Consider the following 25,382-nt stretch of genomic DNA (forward strand, 5'->3'; position numbering starts at 1 on the left):
TTAGCTACATGCCTGTTTGGGTTGGTGGGGAGGTGGGGGTGGTGGGTGGGGTGGGGTGGGAGGTTGTGCGGGAATGGAAATAAAGCTTGACTGACACCACTTAAAAGTGATCAGCACTTTTCAAAGGAAGTGCACTTGGCTGCAGACAGAAATAAATATTTTCTGAAGAAAGAAATGGCTGGAAGAAGCACTGACAGGCCCTGATACAGGTAGTGGACATCAGGAAGGAGGTTCTCTTCCCCTCCAGGCAGCAGAAGGTCCTCCAGGCAATATCTGTGCCACCAATGAGAAGAGGTCAATGCCTAGAAGTTTGCTCCCAGTACATGTCTCCAAGGATGAAAGCATTCAGTGAAGTCTCCAGAGTTGGTAAAATAAAAGTACTGCTTTTTATTCTCTCTGCATATCTCTGCCACCTCTGGTCTCAATTCTCTCCTCTCCTGCTTTCCTTTACTCTCCCTGCACCTCCTGCACATACCCATACATTGTTAACTGCATACTCTCATCAATATTCCAACCTCACATCTCCATACCTCACATTTAATATACTACAGATGAGCTAATCCAGCACAACTGACATTTTCCCTAACATCTCACAGGGATCACACTAACAATGCTTTTCTTTCAGGAGATGGTTGCCCATAATCTGAGACCAGAAACCACCACTGGAGGAGGCAGAACCCACCTCTACACATGTTACCCTTGAGCAGAAATTAAGGTGGCCTTTACAAGAAGGGTAAACGTCATGGACCATGACTATTGGCAACACTGGAGGAGATGTCAAGCAGGCTTTGATCACAACTTAACCTCTTTTTTTAACTTATTTTTTCTAATTCAAACTACACACTCTGGATGATAAACAGCAGATACTTTCACCAGCTCACCCTTCACACCAGAAGCTAACCTTTGCCACTCTCCTTCACTCTATATGTATAAAATGTGGAAGTCCCTGTGCCACTCAAGGTATAGGAGGACAACATTCTTGCAGATGCAGTGTCACTCGATCTGACCCCAGCAAGCATCAGCTCAGAGATAGGCACTATGTGCACTTAAGAAGATAGGATATTGATCATTAGACACTCCTGTGCAGTAGATATGGCAGTGGGATTGTACACCAAAAGTGCCATCTCACCATGTTGCAGATTGCATGCATGCTCTGGTACAGTGGATTCAGATGCTGAGCTTGAATGCCCAGCTGATGGCCATGCACCAGGAAATGCTAGGTGCTCTTAGAAACTTGCCAACAGGCTTACATTCACTGAGAGAATGGATGAGTCAAACTTCAACTTATGTCCAAGCTTTGTGGAGAGCATTCTGTTCAAATTGGAGAGACTGGTTGGCTCCATGATCAGAACAGTGGTACCATCATGATAGAGCTTCTGTAGCACCGCATGCTACTGAGGTGGAAGCTTAAATATCTGCTGTGGGGAAATATCAACGGCTCCCAGAGCATCACATCATTACTGCACTCTGGGCTAATGCAAACCTATAGGAGTAATCAGGTATGGTGACTAGAGAATGGCATTGATTCCATCATAGATTCATTCTTTACTCAGGATATCAGCATGCCTGCTAGCCTGCCACCCAGTTCAATGACTTTATTAGTGCCATACAGCCAGCAGGACCAGATTGCCCCAGCCCATGACAAAATTCTGCAGCTTACAACTGGGCCCTTAATGTCCAGAGCTACTTGAGCTTGTCCAGCATGATTATGTGGACTGCCCTCAATGGAAGCTTACCCAGCCTTTCATCTCCCAAGCTATATCCACTGGGAATAGACCTCATAAGAGCACTAGGTTGGATAAATGAGCACACAAGACAAGCATTAAGGTGGTTCTGAATTATTACTGTTAAATATTTTGCACACATAGAATTGAGTTGTTGGGTAAATTGTTTTCTTTTGGGTAAGTTGTCTTCTGATATGTATTTGGTATTGGTCATTCTACTTGTAGTGAAGTGAGAGTAAGACCCAAATGAATGGGCTGAAGGAAGACAATGAGGATGGTGATAGTATGGACGGTAATGATTAGGATTATAGAAATATTGGTGTATTTAGGATAGGAGGGATTGCTCACATGAAGCATTTTTGAATGAGCTGCTTGTTTACTGCCCTGACAGTTAGTGGCACTGTTGGACAACACTGCTAATGCTATTCCCTCTCCTGTTCCTTCTTCAACTGCTCTTTTTGCCAGCCAGATAGTGGTACAGGCTGGTCCCTTATGATGGCAAAGTTACAGTGCATGCAGTAGATGTAGACATATACAGATACTCTTATCATCTCCTTAGTAAACTAGCCAGTAATATAAAAGAAGATTGCAGGAGTTATTTAGATATATAAAGGGTAAGAGAGAGGCAAAAGTGGACATTGGGCCACTGGAAAATGACACTGGAGAAGTAGTAGTGGGGAACAAAGAAATGGCGGAGGAACTGAATAGGTACTTTACGTCAGTCTTCACGGTGGAAAACACGAGTGACATCCCCAAAGTTCAAGAGAGTTGAGGGGCAGAGGTGAGTATGGTGGCCATTACCAAGAAGAAGGCGCTAGGAAAACTGAAAGGTCTGAAGGTGGATAAATCACCTGGACCAGATGGATTGCACCCCAGAGTTCTGAAGGAGATAGCTGAAGAGATAGTGGAAGCATTAGTGGTGATCTTTCAGGAATTATTGGAGTCAGGGAGGGTCCCAGAGGACTGGAAAATCGCTAATGTAACCCCCCTGTTTAAGAAGGGAGTGAGGCAAAAGACGGGAAATTACAGGCCCATTAGCCTGACCTCGGTCGTTGGTAAGATTTTAGAGTCCATTATTAAGGATGAGATTCCAGAATACTTGGAAGTGCATGATAAATTAGGGCAAAGTCAGCATGGTTTCATCAAGAGGAGGTCATGCCTGACAAATCTGTTAGAATTCTTTGAGGAGGTAATGAGTAGGTTAGACAAAGGTGAGCCAATGGATGTTATCTACTTGGACTTCCAGAAGGCCTTTGACAGGGTGCCGCACAGGAGGGTGCTCAGTAAGATAAGAGCCCACGGTGTTAGAGGCAAGGTACTAGCATGGATAGAAGATTGGCTGCCTGGCAGGAGGCAGAGAGTGGGGATAAGGGGGTCCTTCTCAGGATGGCGGCTGGTGACTAGTGGAGTTCCGCAGGGGTCAGTGTTGGGACCACAACTTTTCACTTTATACATTAATGATCTAGATGAAGGAACTGAGGGCAATCTGGCTAAGTTTGCAGATGATACAAAGATAGGTGGAGGGACAGGTAGTATTGAGGAGGCGGGGAGACTGCAGAAGGATTTGGACAGTTTAGGAGAATGGGCAAAGAAGTGGAAGATGGAATACAATGTGGGGAAGTGTGAGGTCACGCACTTTGGTAGGAAGAATAGAGGTATAGACTATTTTCCAAATGGGGAGAGAATTCAGAAATCTGGAGTGCAAAGGGACTTGGGAGTCCTAGTCCAGGATTCTCTTAAGGTTAACTTGCAGGTTGACGCAGTAGTTAGGAAGGCAAATACAATGTTGGCATTTATTTCGAGAGGACTAGAATATAAAAGCTGGGATGTGCTGCTGAGGCTTTATAAGGCTCTGGTCAGACCACATTTAGAATATTGTGAGCAATTTTGGGCCCCGTATCTCGGGAAGGATGCGCTGGCTCTGGAGAGAGTCCAGAGGAGATTTACGAGAATGATCCTAGGAATGAAAGGCTTAACATATGAGGATCGTTTGAAGACTCTGGTTCTATACTCGATGGAGTTTAGAAGGATGAGGTGGGATCTGATTGAAACTTACAGAATACTGAAAGGCCTGGATAGAGTGGACGTGGGGAAGATGTTTCCATTTGTAGGAGAAACTACAACCCGAGGGCACAGCCTCAGAGTAAAGGAAAGACCTTTTAGAACAGAGATGAGGAGAAACTTCTTTAGCCAGAGAGTGGTGAATCTATGGAATTCATTGCCACAGAAGGCTGTGGAGGCCTGGTCATTGAGTGTCATTGAGATAGATAGGTTCTTGATTGGTAAGGGGATCAAAGGTTACGGGGAGAAGGCGGTAGAATGGGATTGATCAGCAATGATTGAATGGCGGAACAGACTCGATGGGCCGAATGGCCTAATTTCTACTCCTATGTCTTATGGACCTATGGTCTTATAGAGACTGTTAACTTTTTAAAAAGTTTGAACTTCCAGTGAATAGCTGAAAGGATGGTGCAACATGATTTCATGTTTTAAGGCCTTCATGGTAACAAGCAAAGTAAAAGCAACATAAACATTGGGCAGAAATTTCCCCCCGTTGGGGGTGGCTGTGCCGGGGTGGGTGGGAGCAAGTGCGAACCCAACTGGTGCCCCTGATCGGGTGCGCGCCGCCAATTAAGGCTCGCCCATCATGATGCTCCCTGTGCGGGCGAAAGGGGGCATTCCCTGAGTCGGGGCCTGCGCTCTTTTGCGTGTGCGCGCGAAAGAGCGCAGAAATCTCCCTGAGGCACAGAGGTGCCTCAAAGAGCTAAGTTTAAGTTTTGAAAAATGGAATAAAGGTAACAAAAAAAATTTATGGACATGTCCCCTCATGGGAAACTGTCACATGAGCTGGGACATGTCCATTAATTTTTTCAAAAAATTTTATGTAATTAATAAACCCTTCATGAAACCTCACCCCACCTGTGGATGAGATTTCATGAAAAATGTGAAGGCCGCCTGGGCTCTTCGTCTGCCCGCCAACCTTAAGGTTGGCCCGGCAGCATTCTTAACAGCTTTAATTACTTTGCTAATGGCCTTAATAGGCCTTTGACAGTTTGGCGGGTGCCCGCTGAACTGACAATATAAATGACGTGCGGTGACGTTGAGACACCTGCCCCATGGCCACCACATCTGGTGCTTAACATCTCATGATCCAAAAAGATGAATCCATCTTTTCCTTTCCCATTGCACAGATGCCATTATCTACAGACATTCATTACCCCTTAATTTTCATACTCTCATTCATACTCCTCATCAAAGCTTCTACCCAACCTTAAATCAGGACAATGTATGTATTCACAAAATTTTCAGTGAAATATAACTTAATTTCTAGCCCGGTCTGTGAATGTGTCTAATGTTTCTTCATATCACGCTTCTCACTGGTGCCAGTGTACAACATGTTAACTTTTAAAACTAACCTGATGCCCTGCAGTAGCATGTTTCCACTCCCACAGTGGCAAGCTCTCAATGACTGGTGTTCCTGACACCAGAATCTTGCTGTCTTCATGCAAATTTGACTGAATGCAGAAAGTCTTGTGGGATTAGCTCATTTTTCAATGAATGGCCACTAATTATGACCGGCTACTTTTCCATTTCATTTTTATTCAAGGGGAAACTGTAGACTTCAAGGACTATTTATTTTTATCAAATGAAGTTTAATTATTTTAACTTTTTTAGGTTTGTTAACAGAAGACATAGCTATTTTTGGTAACAGTTGGGGAGAAGATATGCCAGATAAGAAACCTTGCCTTGTGATTCCTGTCAACTACCCAGCACCATGTTCTGGACAAAGTCAAAGAGAAATTGAAGTTAGTTATAAGCAAGTTTTATTTTAAACCAAGTTTTGTTTGCAAGATATTAAACTGTTTTGATGTTGTTTATTAATAATAGAGATTATGACAATAGCTCCAATGTTTAATTATTTGCAGAGATCAGCAGAATTGGAATATGACAAATTGCTGCAATATGTGTTCTTTAAGATATAATTGATTTTAGCAACAGACAGTGCCCTTTCTGATGAGTAATAATTTTATATTGCAGAATCTGTAACTGCCTAATCGGATAACAATTTTCATAAACAGTATATTTCCTGTAATGTTGCTTGTGTGCTAAACATAAAGCCATGCTAACAATTTGATGGGATCCATTATAGGGGAGGCTGGGGGAAATGTCTTATAAGAAAGACATCAAGAGTAGGGAGGCTGAAGTTAGGAGCAGAAAGGAAGATAGTGAGAGTGGAGGGGCAGAGATCAACAGAGGAAAGGCAAAGTTCGATAATGATATTTGAAGGGAAGACACTGCCAGGTGTACGTAGCCCAAGATTTGGATAAAAAGCTGGCTAAAAATATTGAAGATGAGGCCAGAGGTGGAGAGGTTGGCTACAGAGCGGGAATTTGAATTAAGGAACAGAAACACAGGGACTGGTCCCTAATAAATATGTTGTCAATAATACATAAATAATGGATCAATGAGATGAATCTACATTAATAAACAGGATAGATATGGTCAGATTTATAAGTTTACCACACTCTAACACACGATAAAGGAAAGTAATTTTTTTAAAAATGCATTTACGGTGTGTGGGTGTTGCTGGTTAGGCCAGCATTTATTTCCCATCCCTAATTGCTCGTGAGAAGGTGGTGGTGAGCTGTTTTCTTGAACTGCTGCAGTCCATGTGGTGTAGATACACCCAGAGTGCTGCTAGGGAGGGTGTTCAGGATTTTGACCCAGCAACAGTGAAGGAACAGCAACATATTTCCCAGTCAGGATGGTGAGTGGCTTGGATGGGAACTTCCAGATGTTGGTGTTCCCATGTACCTGCTAACCTTGTCTTTCTAGATGGTAGCGGCCATGGGTTTGGAAGTGCTGCCTAAGTACGGATCCTTGGTGTGTTTCTGCAGTGCATCATGCAAATAGTATACATTACTGCCACTGTGCATTGGTGTGGAAGGAGTGAATGTTTGAGGACGGGGCACCAATCAAGTGGGTTGCTTTGTCCTGGATGGTGTCAAGCTTCTTGAGTGTTGTTGGAGCTCTACTCACCCAGGTAAGTGGAGAGTATTCGATTGCACTCTTGACTTGTGCCTTGTAGATGGTAGACAGGCTTTGGGGAGTCAGGAGGTGAGTTACTTGCCACAGAATTCCTAGCCTCTGACGTGCTCTTGTAGCCACAGTATTTATATGGCTAGTCCGGTTCAGCTTCTGCTCAATGGTAACCCCCAGGATGTTGATAGTGGGGGATTCAATGATCGTAATTCCATTAAACATCAAGGGGAGATGGGTTGGATTCTCTATTGTTGGAGATGGCCATTGCCTAACACTTGTGTGGCATGAATGTTACTTGCCACTTATCGGGGGATTCAGTGATGGTAATGCTATTGAATCAAGAGGCAATGGTTAGATTCTCACTAGTTGGAGATGGTCATTGCCTAGCACTTGTGTGGCGTTAATGTTACTTGCCTTAAGTGAATAATTAAGTAATTAATTAAAACATATTAAAGATAGCAGGACAGGTGATATGTCAAGGCTGCAGCATGTGGGAACTCCTGGGTACTGGTGATCCAGAGCATACAAGTCTGCAGTATGTGTTTGTGGCTTGAGGAGCTTTGGCTCAGAGTCATTTAGCTGGAGGCTGAATTGCTGATACTGTGACACATCAGGGAGGGGGCAAGTTGTCTGGATGCTTTGTACCAGGAGGCAGTCACACCACTTAGGATATGGTCTTCTGATTTGGTCAGTGGTCAGGTACAGGAGTGTGTGTGACTGCAAGTAAGGCAGGCAAGGGGACCCAGAGGGCAGGAGTGCAGGAGCCTCAGCCTTTTCAATTGTCCAATAGGTTGAGGTTTTCCCAGCTTGTTTGGATGAGAGTGGGGTCTATAGGATCGATGAGCAAACTGAACTTGGCATTGTGGTACAGGAATCCATTCAAATGGGGTGAGCAAAAATGAATGTAGTGAGGGAGATTGACACTGTTCTGCCCAGGAAAGAGCGAGAGTCCAGAAGGCTGTATTGTCTGCCCAGTGCCAGGGTTTGGGACATCTGCTCAGGGCTGGAGAGGAATTTGCAGTAGGAGGAGGAGGACCTAGTTGTCGCGGTCCAACGACATAGGTAAAACTAGGAAAGAGATTCTCCAAAGAGAGTATGAAGAGCTAGGCACTAAATTGAAACGCAGAACCTCAAAGGTAATAATCTCTGGGTTATTACCTGAGCTACGTGCAAATTGGCATACAGAAAATAAGATTAGAGAATTGAATGTGGGGCTCAAAGACTGGTGTAGGAGAAGTGGGTTCTAGTTTGTGGGGCACTGGCATCAGTATTGGTAAAGTGAGATATGTACTGTTGGGACGGTCTACACCTGAACCCTGGACTGGTGTTCTAATGAACTGCATAACAAGGGAACTAGAGAGGGTTTTAAACTAATTAGTAGGAGCAAGGGGTCAAACTTGAGAAGATGTAGTAAACCAAAGTGTAGAGACAAGGCAAGAGAGAAAGGTATTAATATTGGAAACGATAAACAGAATATGACAGGAATGGATAAAGAATACAAATCTAAAGAGTAAAACGACAATCAAGGCTAGAGGTTACAAAAATAATAAAAGGATAAAACAAAAAGCTCTGTATCTGAATACACATAGCATTTAAAACAAAACAAATGCACTGATAGTGTAAATAGAAATAAATAAATATGATCTGATGGTCATCACAGAGACATGACTGCAAGACAACATAGATTGGGACCTGAATATTGAAGGGTATGTGACATTTCGGAAGGACAGGAAGCTAGCAAAAGGTGGAGGGGTGGTTCTGCTAATTAATGATGGTATTAGTGCATGAGAGATGAATGATGGGAGAAATGATAAAGGTCAAATGAAAAGGTCAGTTGTAGGCCTCTTAATTGCAATTACATTGTAGGACAGGGTATAAAGGAAAAGATAATGGGAGCTTACCAGAAAGGTATGGTGAAAATGGGGGATTTTAATTTAAATATAAACTGGAAAAATCAGATGAGGAGGTCGTAGAATGTTTTCGGGATAGCTTTTTAGATCAGTACATTCTGGAGCCAACGAAAGAGCAGGCTATATCAGACCTGGTATTGTACAACAAAATAGGATTGATTGATAACCTCATAGTGAAGGCAACTCTTGGTAGCAGTGATCATAATATGATTAAAGTTTACATTCATTTTGAGGGACAGAAAGCAGGTCCAAGTCTAGTATTTTAAACTTAAATAAGGGCAATTATGTGCGAATGAAAGTAGAGCTAGCTAAAGTGAACTGGCAAATGAGGTTAAGGGATAGGTGATTAGAGACGCAGCAGCAGACATTTAAAGGGATATTTCAGAACACACAGAATAGATACATTCCAATGAGAAAGAAAAATTCTAAGGGGAGGACCCACCCATCTATTGTTAACTAAAAAAGTTGAAGGAAAAAGCACATAATTGCATAAAGACAAGTGGCAGAATTGCATAAAGACAAGTGGCAGGTCAAAAGATTGGACAGAATATAAAGAACAGGAAGGAATGACAAAAATATTAAAAAGGAGGGAGAAATTGGAGTATGAGCAAAAGTTAGCTAGAAATATAAAGATAGAAAGTAAGAGTTTCTATAGATACTTAAATAAGATGAGTTAACAAAGTGAGCATTCGTCCTATAGAAAGTGAGTCTGGGGAATTAATAAGGGGAAATAAAGAGACGGCAGGTGAATTGAACAGGCATTTTGCATCGGTCTTCACTATAGAGGATACAAGTAAAACCCCAGATATAGGTGTGAATGAGGAATTGGAAGGGAGGGAGCAACTCAGAAAAATTACAATCACCAAGGAAGTGGTATTGAACAAATTGTTGGAGCTGTAGTCTGACAAATCCATAGGTCCTGATGAACTTCATTCTAGAGTCTTAAAAGAAGTGGCTTGTGAGATAATTGATGCGTTGGTTTTAATTGTCCAAAATTTCCCTGGATTAGATTGGAAAATAGCAAATGTAATTCCTTTATTCAAAAAGGGAGGTAGGCAGGAAGCAGGAAACTACAGGCCAGCTAGCTTAGCATCATAATATGGAAAATGTTAGTTATTACTAAAGGTCTTATGCAGGGCACTTACAAAAATTCAAGGCAATCAGGCAGAGTCAATATGGTTTTGTGAAATGGAAATCATGTTTATCTAATTTATTGGAGTTCTTTGAAGGAGTCATATGTGCTGTGGATAAAGGGAAACCAGTGGATTTACTGTACTTGGATTTCCAGAAGGCATTTGATAAGGTGCAACATCAAAGGTTATTGTGGAAAATAAAAGCTCATGGTACAAAAGATAACATATTGGCTTGGATAGAAGATCGGCTAGCTAACAGGAAACAGAGGGCAGCCATAAATGGGTCTTTTTCTGGTTGGTGGGATGTAATAAGTTCTGTGCCACAGGAATCAATGCTGAGGCCTTAACTTTTTATATAAATGACTTGGATGAAGGGACTGAAGATATGATTGCTAAATTTGCTGATGATGCAAAGGTAGGTAGGAAAGTAAGTTGTGAAGAGGACATGAGGAGGCAACAAGGGGACATAGGTAGGTTATGTGAGTTGGCAAAGATCTGGCAAATGGAGTATAATGTGAGCAAATGGGAAATGGTCCATTTTGGCAGGAAGAATAAAAAAGAAATATATTACCTAAATGGTGAGAGATTGCAGAACAGGGATTCAGAGGGATCTGGGTGTCCTGGTGCATGAATCACAAAAGGCTAATATGCAAGAACATAAAGTAATTAGGAAAGCTAATAGAATGCTATTGTTTATTGCGTGAGGAATTGAATATAAATTAATGAGATTATTTCTTCATACTGGTGAGATCACATCTGGAGTACAGTGTTACAATGTTGGCCTCCTTCTTTAAGGAAGGATGTAACTGCATTAGAAACAGTTCAGAGTTTTACTGAACTAATATCTGGAATGGGTGGGCTGACTTATGACGAAAGATTGGACAGGCTAGACTTGTATCCGCTGGATTTTAGAAGAGTAAGAGGTGACTTGATTGAAACATATAAGATCCTGAGAGCCCTTGACAGTGGATGTGGAGTGGATGTTTCCAACTATGGGAGAATCTAGAATTAAAGGTCACTGTTTAAAAATAAGGGGTGCCCATTTAAGACAAAGATGAGAAAAATAAATACTCTCAGAGGGCAGTGAGTCTTTGGAACTCCTTTCCTCACTGGACTAGTAATCCAGAGACCCAAGGTAATGCTGTGGGGACTCATGTTCGAATCCCACCAATTCAGATGGTGGAATTTGAATTCAATAAAAATCTGGAATTAAAAGCCTAATGATGAGCATGAAACCATTGTCAATTGTAAAAACTCATCTGGTTCACTAACGTCCTTTAGGGAAGGAAAGCTGCCATCCTTACCTGGTCTGGCCTACATGTGACAACAGACTTATAACAATGTGGTTGACTCTTAAATGCCCTCTGAAATGGCCAAGCAAGCCACTCAGTTGTATCAAACCATTACGAAGTCTATAAGGAATGAAGCCGGACAGACCACTCAGCATCGACTTAGGCACCAGAAACAACAACAGCAAACTTAGCCCTGTCGACCCTGCAAAGTCCTCCTTACTAACATCTGGGGGCTAGTGCCAAAATTGGAGTGCTGCCTTACACACTGGTCAAACAACAGCCTGACATAGCCATACTTATGGAATCATACCTTATAGATAATGTTGCAGACACTACCATCACCACAAGTGGTATGTCCTGTCCCACTGGCAGGACAGACCCAGGCAAGAAGACTGCAGTCCCAGGTTTCAGTGACACGTACCTTGAGAGCCTTTTGGATGTCGTGGAGGCCCGCCGTAGTGTCCTCTACCCCTGCTGTGGGCGGAGGAGGGCCAGCAACATCACCAAGCTGGCTGGGGAGGCAGTGACAGTGGTGGTCAGTGCCAGTGCTCGCAAAAGAGGATAACCACCCAGTGCCGAAAGAGGATGAATGATCTCCTCCATTTTGCCAGGGTAAATCACTCTTCTCATCACTTCCAATTCACACAATTACAAACCCATCACACACCCACAGGGATCTCACACTGCCAATTCAAGGAACATCACTATTCACTCTCTCACACATATTAATTGTCCCATCCGCGGGACCACTCACTCAAGCCAGGCATACTTATCATCTGGCCTGAAACTGGCCTGGCAGGCATCCTGCGTACACTTTCCCCATCTGTATTCATGCAGGACAAGTTGGCACATAACGAAAGGGAGAGGTCACAGACTGGTGGAGGAATGTCTGAAATCAAGGTTCTCACAGACTTTGAAAACAAAGCCATCCAGCTGGCTGGCGAAGATCAGGACCATTCCTGGGCTGATGGTGAGGTCGGTGGTGCTCTATGAAGTGAGAATCCAGCAGTGCAACATCCATCAGCCAACCATGCTGCGAGTCACTTCCCATGTTCTACAGTCCCCTGCCATGCACTAATTATCTCTCCTTGCTTTCACAGGCACATCAGGGAGACAGCCGATGGAGTCCACGACCCAGGACCTCAAATCAAGCCCCAAAGAAACCTCTGAAGGCACCTTCATTGAAGACTCATCACAGCACTCAACTATACTCCTCTACCAGCGCAGAGACACATACCTCGGCAGGACCTAGCTTCAGAGTAGCCTTGGGATCACAATCTGGTGAATAAATCGCACTGTGTGATCCACAGCAGGTAGCGGCAAGGAATTCTAAGTTCTCCGGCACTCAGAGGACTGCTGGAGACCAGAAATCTGCTGAGTCCAAGTCAGATGGCTAGCTTCTGGACTCGGTCATACCTCAGTTGCTGGAGCTGCAAAGGCAAGCCTGGGAACATCAGGAAGGGATGTCCACTGCACTGCTCAGATTGCAAAGCATGATGGAGGAGTCCGTCCACCTTCAGGTTGAGGTGAAAGTGCCGACATGCCAACACACTGAGGTCAACACTGGTAGGATGGCAGTCGCCATGGAGACCTTGGTCCAAGACATTAGTACTGCACAGCTGCACGGGCTGAACTCCATCGCTGATGCCATAGATGGTCTCCAACAGTGTGTACGTGAGAGAGAGGTGCGGGGCAGCCTGATCTCACTCCAGCTTCCCCTTCTCCTCAGGGAGTCAGCCTTGGGCCATCAGGCACCCAAAGGGAGGAGGACCAGCAGCTTGACACCCCAGAGCCATCTACCCAGGTGATTCTGGCAGTGCCTGGCCCATCCAAATCTACTCTTCTTGTGACCCCAGCAGCTCCTGCTCCACTGGCCGAGGAGGGTGCCACTGCCACACAGCAAGAGCCCGAAAGTAGTTGAGGCCCTTCAGGTCCTGGCCCTCCAGAGGATGCCTGCCAAGGTCATCATAGACTGGGCATAGCAGTCAGCAGGCTGCCTCCACCTCCGCTTTGGATGTCGGTGGAGCATCAAAACATAACTGCAGGGTTAGGAAGACTAAGAAGATGTAACTTTTTTGAGTACAAACCCGTTTCCATCTATTTCAGATGAAGTTACATTGTTTCATAGTTTGCCATTGTGAGATTTGAACTCTTGATCTTGGGGTTACAAACCCAGTACCATAACCACTTGGCTATTTAGGCCAAGCACTAAGAAGATGTAGTTGCGTAGCCTGGGCATGGGTGTTAATCACTTATACATAATGCTTACTATTGTAAATAAACTTCCAAGAATGTCTTCCTGCCTATAGCTCCTTGTTCTGGTGAGCAGTGTTCGTGGCACTCAGATGTGAAACCTTGGTTCCTGCACAAGGTAAAGGTAGGTATCTCAGTCCAAGGCCTCATCCCTGTGCTTTATGCAGCCTTCAGAACAAAGTAATGGTCTGGCCTCACAATCACTGGATACATTACTGATGCCTGCACCTCGATGGTGCTTGTCATTGCTGCTAGAATGCCGGGGGCAAGCACCACAGAGTTCCATCATTCTTGCTGTGTGCTCTCAGCACCCTTAAGGTGGGGCTGGCCCCCATCCCATCAGCATCTGTGACTAGTGATGCTGCGTTCCTGAAGGGGTCAGGTACTGAAGGCTGACATGGCTGCGTCTCCATGAAATGATCCTGATGACAGGTGAGCTGCCCTCAGCCAGACAGGAGTAAGATGTTCACAGAGATCTATGGAGTGTCCCCATTGCATGCTATCATCATCTTCCTGGAATCAAGTGACTATTAGGGCCTCCGCTGAATCTCCATGACAGGAGCATTCTCACAGAGGGTACTTTCATTGCCTTCAGCCAAACTGGAGTCAGACGTTCACAGGTGCAATGTGAGGATCCATGGTGTCTCTTCACAACATTTTGTCATCATCCTCCACAAATTTAGCAATTATGAAGGCTTCCTGAGCACGCCTGCCTCAATTGGCTAGTACGATAGCCTCACCGCCTTCATCATAGCCTTCAGAGACGTCCCCACCCTCATCCCTGTCAAGTCCTGCTCATCGGAGCAGATGTGAAGCTCCTCCATCTCCTCCTCAACCAGTTCCTCACCTGTTTGCAGCACCAGGTTGTAAAGGGTGTGGCAGGCGACCTCAATGCGTGACACCCTCTGTGGATGATATTGCAGTGCTCCACCAGACCAGTCCAGGCACTGGAACCTCATTTTCAGTATTCTGATGTTTGCTCCACCAAATTGTTAGTTGTAGCATGAGCCTCGTTATACCTTTGCTCTGCTGCAGTCAGAGGCTGCCACACGGGTGTCATCAGCTACATCCTCTGTGGGTAGCCCTTGTACCCAAGGAGCCAACCCTGAAGCTTCTATAGACCCTGGAAGACGTCAGGGATCTGAGACTGATTGAGAATGTAGGAGTTGTGCACGCTCCCTGGGAACTGTGCGTACATCTGCAGATGCATTTGTGGTGGTTGCACACCAGCTGAACATTCAGCGAGTGGAAGCTCTTGCGGTTGGCATAGATGACCACTTGTTGCCATGGAGATCTGAGCGGCGCATGAGTGCAGTCGAGTGCACCCTGCGCCTGTGGGAAACCTGAGATCTGGACATCCCAGCACTCTGACATCCTGGTTTCCCTGATCACAGGCGAAATGCATAAAGTTGTGTGCCTTTGCAAAGCTGGCATCCGTGACCTCATGGATACACTTGTAGGTGGAGGCTTGTGATATCCCAGAGGTCACCTGTAGAGCCCTGAAAGGCCAATGGCAGTGGATGCCCTCCATGTCCCCGTGGCATCAAATCCTGCAGCAGCTGGCAGATGTGACTGACCAGTTCCCTAGACATGCGCAGTCTTCGGCGACACTGGTTCTTGGTCATCTGCGGGAATGAAAGATGACATCTAAACATCCCAGAGAGTGCTGGCAACCACTTGGATGGCCAGAGTTTAGTGTGCTACATGGCTGCCCAACATCCCACCTATCTCCGCCCCACCCTGCCTGACCAATTAGCCGCGGTTTTGACGATTAGACTGCATGCTGTGCTCTCAGCTCAGGTGCAGGCATTCTCCTAACCCGCATTGCAAGGCTGCATTGTTAGCTTGAACCATGGGGAAGGCTGGTCCAGATCTTGATGATGACATTGTGAGGGGCTGTGAGCACCTCCACCAGTGACTCCTCCATGGCCAGTTTTTGCAAGGAAATTGTACAATGTGCCCAACTGTTCTCCAGTCCACTAAAATGCTCATTAGTTTGCACTTTGTGCCGAAGGGTGAAAAGGTCAGGAGCATTTGGTGGCACTTTGATGCCACTGCGTTGCTTGAGTGGGTAGATAAACTAGAGGCTTGACTCCAAGCATGTCAATGTGGCTGTGTCTGAACTGTCTCAGCTGTGGAGGAATGGTCTCTTTATACTAGGTTTCCCTAATGCGTGGTTACTTCCCTCCACCACACCCTGCACAAGCTAAAAGATTCCAAACCAGTGGATCAGATCTAAGCTCTGCAGTTCTGCCACATCCAGTTGTGAATGGTGGTAGACAATTAAACAACTCACTGGAGGAGGAGGCTCCAGAAATATCCCCATCCTCAATGATGGGGGAAACCAGCAAATCAGTGCAAAAAATAAGGCTGAATCATTTGCAACAAGCTTCAGTCAAAAGTGCTGAGTGATGATCCATCTTGGCCTCCTCCAGAGGTCCCCAGCATCACAGATGCCAGTCTTCAGCCAATGCGAGTCACTCCATGTGATGTCAAGAAATGGCTGAAAGCGCTGTGTACTGCAAAGTCTATGGGCCCTGACAATATTCCAGCAATTGTACTGAAGACTTGTGCTCCAGAAATTGTGCCCCTAGCCAAGCTGTTCCAGTACAGCTACAACACTGGCATCCACCCAGCAATGTGGAAAATTGCCCAGCTATGTCCTGTACACAAAAAGCAGGACAAATTCAACCCAGTCAATTACTGCCCCATCAGTCTACGCTTGATTATCAGCAAAATGATGGAAAGGATCACTAACAATGCTATCAAGCGGCACTTGCTTAGCAATAATCTGCTCACTGACGTTCAGTTTGGGTTCCACCAGGGCCACTCAGTTCCTGACCTCATTACAGCCTTGGTTCAAACATGGACAAAAGAGCTGAACTCCAGAGGTGCGAGTGACTGCCCTTGACATCAAGGCAGAATTTGACTTGAGTGTAGCATCAAGGAACCCAAGCAAAACTGGAGTCAATGGGAGTCAGTGGTAAAATTCTCCACTGGCTGGAGTAATATCTAGCACAAAGGAAGATGGTTTTGGTTGCTGGAGGTCAATCATCTCATTTCTAGGACATCACTGAGGAGTTCCTCAGGGTAGTGTCCTAGGCCCAGCCATCTTCAGCTGCTTCATTAATGATCTTCCTTCCATCATAAGATCAGAAATGAGGATGTTGATTGCACAATGCTCAGCGTCATTCGCAACTCTTAATGTACTGAAGCAGTTCACGTTCAAATACAGCAAGACCTGGACAATATCCAGGCTTCGGCTGACAAGTGGCAAGTAACATTTGTGACATACAAGTGCCAGGCAGTGACTATCTCCAACAAGAGGGAATCTATCACCCCTTGACATTCAATGGCATTACCATCACTGGTGCCACTATCAGCACCCTAGCGGTTACCATTGACCAGAAATTGAACTGGACCAGCCACATAAATACTTTGGCTACAAGAGCAGGTCAGAAGCTAGGAATCCTGTGGCAAGTAGCTCACCTCCTGACGCCCAAACCCTGTCTACCATCTACAAGGTACAAGTCAGGACAGAAGTGTGTTGGAATACGCTCCACTTGCCTGCATGAGTGCAGCTTCAACAACACTCAAGAAGCTGGATACCATCCAGGACAAAGCAGCCCACTTGATTGGCACCCCATCCACAAAGATTCACTCCTTCCACCACCAGCGCATAGTGGCAGCAGTGCATTCCATCTACAAGATGCACTGCAGGAACTCAAATATATTCCCTGGACAGTGTCTCCTAAACCTACACCCTCTACCACCTAGAAGGACAAGTGCAGCAGATGCATGGGACCACCACCACCTGGAAGTTCCCTTCCAAGCCACACACCATCCTGACTTGGAACTTTATCGCTGTTCCTTCAATGTCACTGGGTCAAAATCCTGGAACTCCTTCTCTAACAGCATTGTGCCTCTACTTACAGCACATGGATTGCAGCGGTTCAAGCTCACCACCACCTTCTCAAGGGCAATTAGGGATGGTCAATAAATGCTGGCTTAGCCAGCAATGCCCACATCCCATGAATGAATTTAAAAAAAGGCAGTGGAAGCAGAGGCCTGGATTTTACAGGCTCTTCTACCCAGTAGGATATTACCGTTCCACTGAACTGAATGGAGATTTAAATGGCTCGCGGGCATTTAAGTGGCCAATTAATGGTACTTCAGGGCCTCATCCCACTGCTGTTGATAATAGCCCAGTTGGGGGTTGGGGAGGCTCGTCATGTGATGAGTACGACAAGCAAACCAGTGCAGGGTTTCTTCTGGGCTCCTGGAGTTGGGGGCCTGATTTTAAGTGTAATGTTACCTCAGCGTCAGATAGTTACTTATTAATTCTGTCAGACCCTCAGTAGACTTTGAATTTCAACTATTGATCTCTTGGAGAAAAATGATGTTACATTTGCAAACTGCAGCCACTGGCCCTCAGACATGAGGAGCACCTCTGTAAACCCCCACTCCTAGGATAGCTACACATGTAGCCCCTTTCACCAACCTATACTCCTCAAAGTCAGGTTCTGTGCTGGGAGCACAGGAGTGTGCAGTTATCCTCATTAAGACTAGTTTCAGTATCTGTCAGGGGCTGATAAAAAAGGACCAGTTGGTCAAGAATCTACTGTCACCGTATCTAATTAGTGTAGGAAATGATTAATATCTTAATTATATGGTTCTTGAAGATTCCATACAATTGTGAAATGAACCTTCTTTAGCTGTAAAGGACAGAAGTATAATAAAAAGAAATAAATGCATCTATATAGTATCTTTCACAACCTCAGGATGTCCTAAGGTGCTTTACAGCCAATGGAGTACTACTGAAGTGTAGTCTCAGTTGTAATGTAGAATATGAATGGACTACTTACTCTAGCATCCTTGTTTCCCCACTTCATACAATATATTTCATTTAAGAATCACTAAAAGGGGCTCCACAGTCATCGTCAGTTTAATGTTTCATCTAGACTCAGTTAAAAGTTATTTTGGAACAGTTTATTGGTTGTGTAACTATAACTCTTGTTGCATTTTCTTCTTCTGTGTAAGTAATCAGACTAGTTACAGAGTCTGATAAGTTTGTAATATATTATTGAAAAGATAATGCTAGTTTCCATTTCTAGTCTGCAACATAGTATATGTTTAATTTACACCTTGTCTTTATGAGAGTTCTATTATTTTTGTGATAATCTCCAGAAAATAAGAAAGACATGCACAGTGCTTCTTGGATATCCATTTAGCCTCTGCCATTATTATGTTCAACCTTATCCATATATGGCCAGCTGTGTGAATGATCTCTGCATGTGAGTATGTTTAAAAACTAAAATGTTTATTTGCAATATTTATTAATAGTTTCATACAGTTTATAATCCCACAAATGTTGTTGTGATGATAAAAGATTATGTAAGTGTTAAAAATAATAATTTGTACCATTCCAAAAATCCAGATTAATTGTCTGGATTGCAAGTGTTCAGGAATCAAATACCAGACTTTGATTAAATGAAGAAAACAAGATTAATCTAGCTGTGCAATTACTGTTCTATTTTGTTATTTTCCCCCATTCTATCAGGTATGGACCTGATAATACAACATTTTGTGGAGTGCTGACCGAGTATGCCAGAGCTTGTGCACAAGCGAATCGACCACTACATGAATGGAGACAGCTATTCAACCAATGTGGTATGATACAATACAACAGCCCTATAGACCAGTCCTACTACACCGCCTACATTGACGCAAAGTGATTTTTAGGTCACAAATTAGAAAATTTAAATTAATTGTGTCAATACCAAGCGTATCTAGGCAAAAGCTGAGAGACCATCCTCATCAACAATGGAGGTGGATGACTTAGGGCCTGGCAGTGTTTGTTGGATCTATGGCCCCACTTTATACTATGCAATTATTCGGCTGAGACGGGTACCTGCACTAAATGCACATAGAGAACAAAATGTTTTTAGAACAGAGCAATGTGATATTTTTTAAATTTCGAAAGGTAGTTGAGTGTCTAATCAATCAATCAAGATTGAGTGCAACCAAGATGTTGAGTTTAATTAGGGGTTAAGATTAAATAGGACACAGTAGTTATCCGACACACCATATGGTAATAAAAAGTAGTGAGTGTGGTTCCAGTTTGGGCAGGAGAGCTGGCATGGGTGAGCAGCTCTTTCTTTCTTCTTCTTCTTCTTACGCTTCTCTTCTCAGAGCCTAAGTCTTCTTGAACCCTTTAATTAAGCAAGGTTAAATGAAAAACCTAGCACAGCTTTGTCGTATGGTTGTTTGTTCTAACCTCTACCTGTTGCTCTCCCTTTATAGCAAGAGGCTTTGTCTGTCTGTGGGTCCCTTTCCAGGCTAACTATCATTACTGAAGATGAATTATCTAATTAGCCTTATTTCTATGGAAATGAAACCTTGGGCAGGATTTCCCGGTCAGCGTGTGAGGGGTGGGACCCGCACGCCGACGCATAAAATGATGTGGGATGACATCGGGCAGAACTCCTGACGTCACCCCACATCATTTCAATTTTCAGGTCGGTGGAGGCGCAGCCGAATCAGCTGTGTGTCCGCCAAACTGTCAACAGCAATTGAAGCCATTTAAAAAGTAATTTGCTGTAGATAAAGGACCTGCCCGTCCAACTTAAAGGTTGGTGGGCAGGCTGGGAGCCCTGGCGGGCTTCAGAGAAAGCATGAAACCTCATCCACAGGTGGGATGAGGTTTCGTGTAGGTTTTTAAAAATTTACTAAAAGTTTGATTAAAAGTGATGGACATGTCCCAACTCGTGTGACAGTGTCACATGAGGGGACATGTCAGGGAAATTTCATTTTTCTATTTTTAACATTCTTGAATTTGGAGCCGATCTCCCTGAGGCAGCACTTAGCCTCAGGGAGATGAGTGTGCTCTTTTGTGCGCATGCGTGAAAGAGCACACTCTCGGCTTAGGGAGTTCCCCCGCCACCCCCCACCCGCACAGGGAGTGCACAGCGCTTCCTGGTGGACGTCACATTGGGCGGGCCTTAAATGGCCTGCCCACGTAAAATGGCGGCATGCCCCTGATTGGGGGCACCGATCGGTGGCGCGCCTGCACGCGCCTGCTCCTGAACTTACCCCCAGACGGGGAGAAAATTCTGCCCCTTAAGTAACTTAGTGAAACAAAAATGACTGCACTGACCTATTCCTTTATCTATCAGTCTGATTATATATACATATACCCTAGGCATGTAGCTTATTTCTAAATGATGAGATTGTGTGTTTATAAAGGGGAACAAGTTAAATCAATGAAATTTGTGTTGAAAAGTGGAACAATTGATAGAAAGAGTTTGCAACAAGGCTCTGATTATTCTACTGTAACTCATGAAGTATAGTTAACATCTGAGACTGTGGGTGGGATTTTGGCTGGACCGGAAATTCCCACCCAGAATCAATGGACTTTTGGCTGCTTCCCAAACTTCCTGACCCCACCCTGCGCCGATTCCCACTGTGGGTGGCACTGGAAAATCCCGGTCTGTGTCCAAAACTTCCTGTTATGGATTGACTGTATGAAAGTTGCTGCCAATATTGTAGGATCTCACAAGATCTCACTTAGATAAGTCATTAAGTTAGATAGTGTGGGAAATGTGTAATTCATGCAGATATAATTTAAGGTACTCTACTTAGATTGATCTGGAGGTAAACTGTCATCAAAGGGTGGAGGGAATTTTATTTTACATTTAGCCTATACTAAACTAGAACTAGAAATATTTGGTGTTGGTATTGGGAGCCAAAAGTAGAGATGTGTTTAATTCCTCAGAGTTATTGTTACTTGATAAATGTAAAAATTCCAAAAGCTACCTCTTTTGAATATAATACGACAATTCATGAATGAAAATCTCAAGTTGTCTTAGTTGCTAATCTTTGTTTTTTGGTGCCTTTTTTTATCCCCACAGTGGCAATTTGTGAAGGTGAATTTGTCCACCATGAATGTGTAGATTGTTGTCCCCTGTCATGTGGCCTAGAGCAGGAGTGCGTTGACAGTGATTTTCAGTGTCTTGATGGATGCTATTGCCCTAAAGGTAGATTTATAACTTAGAACATTTAAGCTAAAATTAATGATCATGGTTAAGCCTCATTTTGTTTGTCCATTGTCAGCCTACACTGTTTCAATGTATCAAAAATTGATCTGTTTGTATGACAATGACAGAATATATATCTTTATATCTGAATTATTTAATTGTCTTTGAAACTGATCTTTGGATCTGGTTTTTAGACAGTGACATGGTAATTTAAAATAAATATTAAAATGCCCTTGTCTCCAAATAAGAATGGAGGAGGAAGGGAAGTGAAACCAGGATATAAATGTTTTCTTTAAAAATAAAAAAAAGCTGAGAATGGACAACCAGTATATTAGTTGAGGGAAATGTAAAATTATGGTTGAAGTAAAAATGCAGAGACAGTGGGAAAAGATACAGCAAATCAAATAACAGGGTGAACAGAAGTGTTTATATTTTATTTTTAATTGAGCAGTCCTTTAAGCCACTCTGTTTGCAACCTTGGTGTCACATTTGATCCTGAAATGAGCTTCCTCATATTCATGCCATCACAAAGACTGCCTATTTCCACCTGACTCTGCCCCACCTTAGTTCATCTGCTGCTGAAATCTTCATTCATTCCTTCGTTATCTCTCAGCTCAACTATTTCAATGCAGCCCTCTCCCACATTCTAAATTTGAAGTCATTCAAAACTCTGCTTAACTTGCAGCAGGTCCCATTCCATTTTCACCCCTGTGCTCCCTGACCTAAAGTGACTCCTAATCAAGCACATCTTGATTTTAAAATTTTTATCCTTGTTTATAAATCCCTCCATAGCCTCGCCCCTCCCTACTGTGTAATTTACTGCTGCCTCACAACCCTTCGAGATATCTGTGCTCCTCTAATTCTGACCCCTTATGTGTCCCTAATTTTAATTGCTCCACCATTGGTGGCTGTGTTTTTAGTTGCCTAGGCCCTAAGCTCTGGCATACCCTTGCTAAACCTCTCCCCCTCTCTACCATGTTTTCCTGCTTTAAGACACACCTTAAAACTTACCTCTGTGACCAAGCTTTTTGTCATCTGACCTAATATCATCTTACGTAGCTCTGAGTCATATTTTATTTTATAATGACCCTATGAAGCACTTTGGGATGTTTCATTACATTAAAGATGCTATTGTAAATATGCTGTTGTTGAAAAAGTGTTCTTATAGAGCAATTTAATTTTTCCTGATGCTCGAATATTATTATTACAGAAATGTTGTTATTAATTCCAGTTTCATCAGCTGACATTCCATAATGACTCATTTCCTGCACCTGCTTCTAATCTAAGGCTTAAATGTAAAATCCAGTGCCATGACCTATACAATTTTCTGACAACCATAAAACGCTTTTAAAAATGAGATATAAATTGATGTAATTGCTTCTCACAGGTTTAATTCACGAAAATGGAACCTGTCTGAACCCCACTGAGTGTCCTTGTATGTTTCAAGGTATTCCCTATACATCAGGCTCTGTAATTCAGGAGCAATGCAGCTACTGGTTAGTGACTTATTATTCAATGAGTTGTTTCCATTTTTAGTAGAATTTATTTTACATTAAAGTACTATAAATTCCTATTTTATTATCCATGTATCAGATGGTGTGTCATAAATGTAAATTCAAGTTTTTATATACCTTGTTAAATATGTGCTTGATAGGGAGAGTTTTAAATAGAATTGGACCTCCAATTATAACAGGAATGATAAGTTGGAGAACAACAGGACAATGAACATAAACAAGTGATATGAATATACTGGACAGATATATTTGACCTAATTTTCTGTCTTTATTCTCCAAGTAGGAGTGCTAATCAGAGATTTGGATGCACTCTAAGCACTATTTTCCAACCATTAACTTAAGTGGTTGAAACCTTGAATGAAGGGCATGTCTGGATTTCCAATATACTTTCCCAGCATGTAAATCTCCCTTCCAGGAGATCAAAGTCAGAAAAGCACCCTTATTACATGTAACAGGACTGCCCCAGAATTTTATAGTTTTTGATCAATTATCCTTCATGGTTTAGAAGCCCTTGCCCAAAATTCTAAATTCAGGATCAAATTGTGAGGTGGACTTGTGGAGAAAGTAAAGAAAGAACTTGCCAGGAGAGAGGATTCCAGCTTCCGTCAACTTGTTCCTGAGAACTCTGCAGGGGAAATCATGGCTGCCAGGATCTCAGGCCTGTCACCTGATGACCTGGATAAAATAGTTAAAGATGAAAAGGTTTGGTATATAGTATTGGACGTTGATGTACAGAGCATAGAATTTGGTGTTTTATGCAGCTAGTTATTCTGCATACATCCTTTAGCATTCTAAAAGTGGATGCCCATTGTATAATAGATAAGAAAATTCTGAAACTTAAAATGACAGAGGCTGGAAGATGTTATGTAGAGACTAAGCATAAGCATATTCACATATTCAAGATTTGATGAATGTGCTACAACAAGCTCAACTGAGATGTATGGCCAGATTTTCATCAGTGGCTTGGGAATCACGAGTCAGGCCATTTCCTGATGTCGATATCCCAAGTGAATGCGCACAAATATGTCATTTTCATTCCAGGGAGTTGTGGGGAAGGCTGGAGTCAGGGCTGATGCGGGCCTGAGGTGGGAATGGAGACGGGTGGATGCTGAGGCCAGCAGGATGGAGGGCTACCTCCATTCATTGGGATGACAGTTAGGCCAGCTAGCCTTCATCCCTCACACCTCCTCACCCCACACCAAGCCCCCATGACCCCACCACGCCCACACATACCTCCCATGCCCCCTCCATGCCCACTCATATCTCACATGCCCACTCCATGCCCCCATGCCTCATCCATGCCCACCCGTATCTCCCATGTTGACTCCATGCCCACCCATATCTCTTATACCCACTCCATGCCCCCATGCTCCATCTATGCACACTCATATCTCCCATGTTCTCTGCCTGCCTCCTCATGCCCCTCCATACCCAATCACCCAGTATCCACTATGGACAGGATTCATGTGTCCTACTGGGAAGTTTTGCAATTCTCATGAGGTACAAAAAAGGAAAGCAATCAGGCATTCATACTCCACTTGAAAAAAATGCTTCTCTTAGGACACATGAACCTGTTAATCAAACACATAGCTATTCAAACTCCCATTGAAAAAGAAACTCTCTCCCCTTAAGTGCTCATAATCTATAAAAAATAAATAAACAACTATTCAAAAACCTCTTCAAATATTTTAATCAAAGCTGCTCATAAACTATTAATCAAACAAAACTCACTGTTCCTTTTACAGCTGTGTAAACAACGCATGCTGGGCTAAACCCATAAGAGGGATTTGGAGCTCAGACAAGCATTCATAATGAGGTTTCATTACACAACTGAATAAATAAACCCTCCAGAGAGCAATGATGCCTTTTGAAATTGACAGGACAGATGGCCACCCATCTGATCCCTTTTTTTAAAGGCTCAACAGATGGACTTTCAATCAAAGAAGTCAGGCATCTATTCAGCTATTTAAAAAGCTCAACCAATGTCTAAGCTTTAAATTGATATGGAAAACAAAGCACAGGATCCCGATGATCCATTAAAATTAGATTCTCAACACTGTTGAATGTAGAAGAACATTACATCAACTGGATAAAGTACTCTAATGCATGTGAACACTTACACAATGCTGGTCAATTTAATGATCTCTTACCTTTTAGAGAAAGAGTCCTATGATCAAGCACTTCATTAAAAGCATATTTAACTAAATATACACCGTTACATTATGACATTTGAAGTTGGTAAGACCTTTTAAAATGATCTGTGAAATGGTCTCGGACTCTACAATAGGCTTCCCCGCAGGAACAACTTACCTGATGTGTTTCACATAGCCTTCAGGAACCTACCCACTTTTCTGAAGATATCAAATCTGGGAAATTCACAACTGAGCAGGCATTTAAAAGCATAAACCTGATGTCACTTTGACAGTGCATTAGGTTGCCACCTGTCACGATTCCTGTACTGATAAACATGGTGATTG

At 43.4% G+C, this 25,382-nt stretch overlaps 1 protein-coding gene across 1 annotated transcript in view; it reads left to right on the top strand.

Annotated features, from left to right (window-relative positions):
• Nucleotides 1–25,382, top strand: part of otog (otogelin) — a 346,092-nt gene that overhangs the window by 53,465 nt on the left and 267,245 nt on the right. The window contains exons 9-13 of the mRNA XM_041196645.1: nt 5,400–5,530; nt 18,543–18,649; nt 18,916–19,025; nt 21,266–21,391; nt 22,779–22,887. Of these exons, the coding sequence (XP_041052579.1) occupies nt 5,400–5,530; nt 18,543–18,649; nt 18,916–19,025; nt 21,266–21,391; nt 22,779–22,887 (583 nt within the window). The remainder of the gene's footprint in view (nt 1–5,399; nt 5,531–18,542; nt 18,650–18,915; nt 19,026–21,265; nt 21,392–22,778; nt 22,888–25,382) is intronic.

This window comes from Carcharodon carcharias, chromosome 10 (genome assembly GCF_017639515.1).
Source record: "Carcharodon carcharias isolate sCarCar2 chromosome 10, sCarCar2.pri, whole genome shotgun sequence".
Classification (NCBI taxonomy): Eukaryota; Metazoa; Chordata; class Chondrichthyes; order Lamniformes; family Lamnidae; genus Carcharodon; species Carcharodon carcharias.